Genomic DNA, 8,705 nt, shown 5'->3' on the forward strand with positions numbered 1-8,705 from the left:
GTTGCCAGGGGGTAATAAGAGCTACAACCTAAAGTAGGGTGTACGTCCATATGTAATGGAAGAATAGGGAAAACTCACAAAGACTACATCAAACAGATTTATGTGAAAAGTTGCCAGGGGTAACCAGAGCTACAACTTAAAGTGTGGTGTACATCCATATATAATAAGGGAAAAACTCACAAAACTACTTCACACAGATTTATGTGAAAGTTGCCAGGAGAAGCCAGAGCTACAACTTCAAGTGTGGTGTATGCCCATAATAAGGGAAAACCTCACAGAGACTTCTTCAGACAGATTTACGTGCAAAGTTGCTAGCGGTAACCAGAGCTTCAACTGAAAGTGAGATGTACGCCCATATGGTATATGTAAAAAGTGAGGTGTATGCCCATATGTTATAAGGGAAAAACTCACAGAGACTACTTCACACAGTTTTATAGGCACAGTTGCCAGGGGGTAACCAGAGCTACAACTTAAAGTGAGGTGTACGCCCATATATTATAAGGGAAAAACTCACAGATTCTACTTCAGGTATATTCATGGCGTGGTTGCCAGGGGTAACCAGAGCTACAACTTAAACTGTAGCGTACGCCCATATGTAACTCTGTAAAGTGGAACATACACCTTTGTTTCATTCAATAAACTATGTGTTAAGGTGATTGTTAAAGTCTACTGACACGCTGAAGTCCAACCATGCATGTTTATTGAAAGTCTTGATCCTTTATGTGTGTGTGCGTGTGTATGTTTCTTTCAGAAGGCCACATTGTAAATAAGTCGTGTGTTATGTTTGTTTATAATATGATGCCTATGTCTTAATGTGTTACCTTCTTTAAATAAAGTTATTATTATTATTATTATTATTATTATTATTATTATTATTATTATTATTAAAGCCGCTTAAGAAGACAACACATTGCTGACTTCCCCTTGTTTTATAAAAACAATGCCCGTCAAATGAGTTCAAAGAATGTTTTCCCAAATTTGAAGTGATTGGTGCATTTTAAAGCTTATAATCTGTAGGTCTGGGTAAGACCCTTCTAAATTGTTTCTATGTTAATCACCCATGCATGGACAGGGTTTGGGTTTCTCAATAAAAAAACAACATTTTATATGCCTGGACACACTAAGATCTCAAACTTTAAGACGCTCTGTTGCAGACTATTTCTTATTTCTTTTCGCTATAATTCTGACTACAGAACACAAGTGCAAACAACATGCTTCATACTTTGTAAATGTACTTGTATTCCTGGCATTTTATATCAGAAAATGATGCATTCTGTGTGATCACCATGATCAACACACTTAAAAAGGTTTTATTTACACTCATTTTGCAGTAGAAAACTTTACAACAATTGCGAATGGTCAAGAATAGATAGAATGGAACATAAAAACAATTTGGTATGGCCTAACCATCTCCAAAACTGACCTTAGTATGCAAGGTTATCTCAAACGAAAAAAGGTATCAGCACGAAAGTTGTTGAACGATCCCTTGAACAAACACTCTATCACGCTGACTTATTTTGTAAAGTGCACGGAAACAAATTTCAACAAGTCTCGATTCAGGTAAGGTTTTTAAAGATAACTTTCTTAATATTTGGAGAATTTTTGTGTAATGAAGACCATAAACCCCGCATTTAAGAGCTCTATCCACGGTAATAAAGAACTTTCTCTAATAGTCTAAAGTTTTCTCAGAGTTTATCATCCTAAAATGTCCATGTACTTTATCAATTTGGTTTTAGTTCATTTTTACCTTTGAAATAAATAGAAGTTAAACAATACACGCTGAAAACTATAAAATACATACAATTTGCTTAAAATAAGATTTGTGTATGAATTGTTTACGGTTAACATGAAGTAAAGCGTTAGATTTGTCAAAAGCCGTGTACTTTGCCTTAGATTTCAACTCTGAGAAATCAGTTGGTCAAGATTTTCAGGAAAACTTTAGGATATTAGAGAAAGTTCTTTATTACCGCCAAAACAAAACCACTGCATTCAGTCAGCACTGCGGGGGGCAACTGGAAGGTAAAATAAAACACGGCCAATTTCCCCCGCTATCACCGGTATACCCCTGGACCTGGGGGAGGGCGTGGTTACAATTGACTGGTGCATTACAAACCATAAAATAATCCTTTAAACGACTTTCAAAAAATGAAGGTGCTATGAGCTAATAAGCTTTGGATTCATGTACAGGGGCACAAGTGAAAGAAGGACGGGTTAGCCACAATCATAGGTGACCAGGGTTTATTTTATCATTTTGACATTTCAATTATTTTCCTGTGTTAGATTCTACCTGCCAGGAGTTTGCAAGTAGCAAAAATAGTAAACAAACTACTTGGACAGCCTGACGGACGCCCTAAAATAAGAAAACCTACCCTACCGTTGTGATAATGATCAGATATCGACGGGACCATTAGAAAAACTGGCCACGTGATACCGCACGGAAAAAAATATGGAACTAAGAGAGGTAACTGTAGTTTTTTATGATTTTGAGGTCATAATATACTAATTATTTAAGAATTTTTGCAATGTGCTACAAATGTATCTCCCCTCTAAGTCATATACTCTCACGGACCTATAAACCTGGTGTATAGTCCGTGATACCATCTAGAACGGGAATAACTGCCATCAAGGGTTTAAAAAAATCTCTAAAACTCAATTGATTTAAATATGTTTACACAATCTTATTTATGACCACTTGCAAAAAAAAATAATTAGAAGTTGATCACCATAAATACATCTCAGTTGAAAAAAGACAGACAATTATAAATATAATGCCTGGAATCAAGATAGTATGCAATGATTTCTAACGTTATTTAGAATACAACCTACACTTTCAGCTAATGAACTTGCAGAATGGCAACCATTAAATCCTAAGTTTAATCATTTAGCAATTTCACTTTCGCTGGAGTTTGAAGGTCCGCTTACCGCCGTTCATCCGATACACACTTGTCAGCCTACGAGGTAGACTACAAGACAGTTACATGACCTGAAGTAATATTTCATTAATTAAGAAGGGCTCGTTCGCTACGCTCATTCATAATCATGAAAACGTTAATACTTAATTCATGCCATCTAACTTATAATTACAAATGCGAACATCCAGTTGTTTATCTGCATTAAATTCGGACATGCTTCAATAATACCATAGTTGGATATGACACAGACATTATATGATGTGTTTTAACATTGAGCAGGATTAAGTCTAAAGATGGGAGTTAAATTCTATAAAGTGACCGGAATACTGCTGTCCGTTACAGTTGTGGTATTAGGTAAATCAATCGATAATATTGATAGTAATGAAATAAAGTGACGATTTTAATGAAATAGATATTAAAAGTAATGAAAAAAAATAACTATTAGGAGATAGATATTAATAAAATTTATTATACAGTCAGTTAATGTAGATTCTGTCGTACCTTTTTTGGTAAATTAGTTGTCAGTCGTTGTTGATTTTAATCAGGTGAATTGCTAGATTTAAACTGAGGATTTGACAGTAACGAATTTTAAGCTCGAAAATTACAAACACAGTTAAAGTTTATTAAAATGTATTTACCAAAATAAACCGTCATGAGATGTCACCGGCAACAGCGATTTAGCATTGCAGTTTATCATGACGCAGTTACATATATACACGATTTTACTGCCGTTCTTGATAGGACCATTCACGGTTAAAATTTGTCAAAAGTGCCATTTTGGACTAGAAATTGTAAAACAAAAAATCCGTGACACTCTTATTCAAAATCAATACATAAACATGTAATTTTGACCGATAAACTACTTCTTACTAAATAATGCATTTATGGAAAAATAATTACTGATAACAAATTTGTAACCGTGTATTTAATAGCAGAAAGCGCAAGAATTTTAAATGATTGGTGAATGCTAAGAGATTGACTGTGATCTGCTATAGTCCCCTGAGGTAGAAATACCGTGTTTTGTGCACATTTCCTTCAATAAATCTCGTTATCTTTCATAATAACCATTGATTTTGACATTAATTCATCCTTTTTGGAATATTAAAACAATATTATTAATTGTGGTAAATCTTTTTTGGGAGTAAGAGTGCATCTTTAACCACTAAATTACGCCCCCTCTAACGTCAAATCTTGGATCCATCCCTGATTTGAACATTTACGCTCCGATTAACTTCCTATATGTAACTTGTAAACAACCAAACAACCAAATATACTCTGGGTTTTTTTTTTCTAACAGCGTCATTGTATACTGTATTTAACACTACATATGCAAATTTAGATTGGTCATTTACTTTTAGAATTCGTTTTGCTTTTGTGTTATTTTCCTTTCACTTGAATTGTTATGTATTTGTATTTGTTATTTAAACTTTTTAAACATTGCCACATCACGTTAGTTCAATTGAACTATATTTTAAGTATATGTTTGTGTATCACATATCACTTGAAGCGCTTATTAGGATATATAAAGTCAGTTTTGTAGGGCCAACAAAATTTTCTCAACTTGGTAAGAGGGTTATGGGGCCTCCTAAAATGAAGTTGTGACTATGTTTCGTCCACAATGGTGTATTTTGGTGTGAATTATACATATTTATCTACTAAATTGACATGAAAAGCTCACTTGTACAAGTCAAGGGGGTGCTCCCCTGGTTCGCTCCGGGTGCGCCCAACCCTCCCCACGGGACATTGTAGTGTGTACAACACGGCCACTCTTACCTAAATGACCAACTTGTACTGATGACACAGGGGCAGTAACGACGATTGTGCTGTACTTTGCGGGGCAGTCGGCCATTGACTTCTTCTATACCGGAACAACGAGGGACGTGGACGGACGAATCCACCGCCGGCAGCTAACAGATGACTGGTACGGCGTCTTTTTCCTCCGAGGCTGGGCCTTCGGATTTGTTGTAAGCCGACTTTTCTTACTTTAACAAAATTTTGTTTTAAAAAACTCAGTCGCTATAAATCATAAGCACGAAGTGTGCTTGCAGTCGTAAGTGATTAAAATATAATTTAGCATGCATTTAAAGTATTAATTTATATTTATAAGGGGCATATATTGCTCTTACAAAATATACGTAGTTTTCGGAGTGAAATTGTATATCTTATGTGCATAATGTTTCAGTACATCACACCCGGAATATACGGCATTGCATCTTCCCTTTTCTTCAACAAATGCCTGGTTGGTATACTCAATTAAAGTATTGAAATTTATATCTTTCAAATGCTTTAAAAGAAATTTATAATGAAACAGCCAATGGGTATATAAACGTCTGAATTATAGGTTTTTCGCTGTGGGCAATTCTATTTTTCGATACTTTGTAGTGTGACATGATATTATATAAGTATTGATTTTATTTAGTTCTAAACAACATGTAACTTTAGTGATTCAATGAATTATCTTAATGTAAATAAAATAATAAAATAATATGTTCATACCCCTCCACTCACCAAACCTACCCAGTCATATACATGTACACTCATTTCTCCCCGTACCGCCGTCAGATGGGGGTGTCTGTGGTGGTGGAGACTCTGGCGGTGACAGCCGGAAGCTTCTTGCACTCGGTCGGGGCGCTCGGACTGTTACATTACTACTTCGTGGTTTCCGAGGGAGCCTCCAAACACGACCCGTTCCTTACCGACTGTTTCTTCAGTAAGATGCAGACGTAAGTACTAAGTAAATCGCGACCCACATTTTTGTTCTACCAAATCAATGTTTAAAGGTACACGCTTATGTTTGTGTAAAATGCGTTTTATTGTGTGACGAAATAATGTGTGGCAATTCATTAGGAGTGTTATAACCAAAGTACCCAAAGATGGAACCCTTCATCATTCGTCTTTGAAGACCACAATTTTCATTATCGTTAGCAACGCTAATAATCACTTAATTACAACTTAATTACAACTTTGTCGTTGCGCCATTGGTTGATTGACATTATCACATGATGTTAGTAATGTATTGTTAAGACGTCAAAATATCTTCTAGTCTTATGAAAGTCCCAGTGGCCTTGTGGCTAAGGCGTCGGTCATCTTATTTTGTCTTGACTTTACCGGCGTGGATTCGCACCCCACTGAAACCAAAATATATTTTTGATATCATTGAGTAAAATAATGATAAAATTAGTGAATCAGATGCATTACCGGGAAAACAAATTTTTGGTCCGAAATCATGAGCGAATACCTTTAAATAGCGATGGACTAATTCAATCTGATACGCATGCATAGAAAAGAAATGATCTGTTTTTCAATCATGCACACATCTTTTGTTAAAATTAATTATGTTATAGATACATTGCAATATTTAATTATTCAGTTTTCTGATTCAAAGTCTTAGTCTAAGACTATGAGTTTCATGATAGGTAAACATATTTTTTCTCAGTGATTTATTAATTAACAAATTATTCATGTATCATCTTTATTTTCAAGTAGAGTTTCAAGCAGTTTTGAGTAATCTTCGAACAACACTTATGTATAACTTCAAAACCATCAGAATTCATCATAATCCATTATTATTCGGTATCCTCAGTACGGACACGTACCCCATCCAGCCTGTGCCAGTGAACGAGCGGTGCGAGCAGGGGCGGAAGTTGTTCGCGCTGGCGGTCGGGGCCATCTGTGTCGCCTTCCTCGCATAGTTCCTCACATTGATTACTCTCCTATGCAGGGGCTTCCTCATACACCAAGTGCCTAGACCACAGGTAAGCTGATCAAGCTCTCAAACTTCCGGGCCCATATTTACTAACGACTTGAGTCTCATAATGAAACGCAAGGGGAGACGTTAACATGGTGGCATAGCAAATCAGTACTCTGTCATCTAAGTCACGGAACATCCTGGAAACACGAGTTGGTCAGAGCGAGGGGTTACTTGTACACGTCAAATTATAGCGTAATCTAACCACAGGGGCTAGGTCGTAACAACATTGTCTGATCAAACAGAACAGCGTTAGAATTGAGCTGCATTAGAACTATCAAGTCAAATACATGTACGTTTGTTACTTTTCAAACATCGTAGTGACGGCTTGCAAAATAGCTACGAAATATGTTCGCTATTTTTTAGAAAAAAAATTCTACTACAACGGAAACACCGGCAACATGTGCTGACGGTTCAGTACGGTTGGAACCAGCGCGAATTCGCCGGCGAAGACAAGGGACGGCACGACCGGTGGCGTCGGCATCAGACGCTGACAGACAGGCCGACATCGGTTTGGCGGAGGGTGCCAGGCCTAAGGACGCCGGCGGGGCACAGCGGACAACACCGGAAGTTGGAATAGATGAAAAGGTGACGATGGCGGCACTGGTCGGATGTACAACCGATTCCGGCTTTGAAGCTGGATCTACCCTAGAGTTTTCCCTGAATGAGACTTCAGGACCAGTGGCGGACATTGACATGGGCGTTTACGGGGAACCCACGTCTTGGGAACACGCGAATATAATACCTTTTGAAAGTGACACTAATTGTTAAAATCGATACATACACATGTATAACAAACCTTTAACTACTTACTAAATAATGCATTTTGGGAAAATATCAATTACTGATAACAAGATTGTACCCATGATTTAATGGCTGAAGAAGCAAAAAATATTAAATGATTGGTGAGTGCTAAAAGATTTATTGTGATCAACTATTGTCTCATAAGGTAGAAATAGTTTTTTCTGCACCTTTCTTTCAAATTTAACTCTGTATCCTTCATAAGAACCATTGTTTTCGACATTTATTTATATTTTTTGGTATATTAAAAGTAAAAACAATTGCAATAATTGTGGTAAATGTTATTTGGGAGTAAGAGTACATCTTTAAGAAATCCGACCTACAAATAAGATTCATGTAGTTCTCTGACTAATCCATAAACGATAATGTTAAAGGTTTATACCTGATGAAGACATAAAAGTTTAGTATCACTTGAGAAGTAGTTGCTTGCTGATTACTTACACGCAAAAATAAATGACTAAATTACGTTATTGCGAGTACGTTTTGTTTAATTCCTCTTTATTTCGACCATAATACGATGTGAAAATACATTTTTTGCTATCCTTCAAGGCCATACAGGCTTCTTTATGTTCTCATTTAATGCTGCACTCTCACAGATTGAACGTTTTGACAACTTTTTTATATCTTTTGTCTTGGAACGAGCCAATTTTTTGCGAAAATGCATGAACACCAGTAATATAAAACTGGTGACAAAAAATAGATCGCAGATTTTTATATATAAGTTCAAAAATTGATGTTTAATGCATTTTTCTTAAACCGTTAGTTACTGTTTAAGCCTTAAAACATTAATTTTAAGATCTTTTGTCAGCTATATTTTATCGTTAGTTTGCAGGTATTTACGCGAAATTTGCTCTTTCCAAGACAAAAAAAAATAAAAATAAATAAAAAACAGTATATCTGTGGGAGTGCAGCTTTAAGATTAATTTGACTTTATTGTTTTGATCATTACAATAGTAATTTGAGTTTTGAGGACAATTTAGTTTGGTTTGTGGTCACCAAGCCGGACAAGCGGGTTTCGTCAAGGTACTCAAGTATCCCCCACAACACAAGATTACAAGAGAAGTCGTACCGACACCAACTCGCTCCACTAGTAGTCGGAGTAGTTGTTGGTAGACTACTCATGTAACCTAACACAAGACCACACTCTCGCGTAACAGCGTGCAAACGAGAGTGGTTCATAAAATTGTGTAATAACGTGTTTCATTATCGTTGTGAAATAAATATGTTTAAACTAAACTAAACTA

The 8,705-nt window shown here is 36.2% G+C and overlaps 1 protein-coding gene across 1 annotated transcript; it reads left to right on the plus strand.

Moving 5' to 3' along the window:
• Nucleotides 1-3,168: 3,168 nt before the first annotated feature.
• Nucleotides 3,169-8,282, plus strand: LOC128239450 (uncharacterized). Its single transcript, XM_052956086.1, has 7 exons — nt 3,169-3,266; nt 4,716-4,876; nt 5,095-5,151; nt 5,475-5,635; nt 6,496-6,562; nt 6,636-6,667; nt 7,027-8,282. Exons 1-7 carry the CDS (start codon nt 3,206-3,208, stop codon nt 7,238-7,240), a joined length of 753 nt encoding a protein of 250 aa, XP_052812046.1. The 5' UTR covers nt 3,169-3,205; the 3' UTR covers nt 7,241-8,282.
• The last annotated feature ends 423 nt before the right edge of the window (nt 8,283-8,705 follow it).

Source organism: Mya arenaria, chromosome 6, assembly GCF_026914265.1.
Source record: "Mya arenaria isolate MELC-2E11 chromosome 6, ASM2691426v1".
Classification (NCBI taxonomy): Eukaryota; Metazoa; Mollusca; class Bivalvia; order Myida; family Myidae; genus Mya; species Mya arenaria.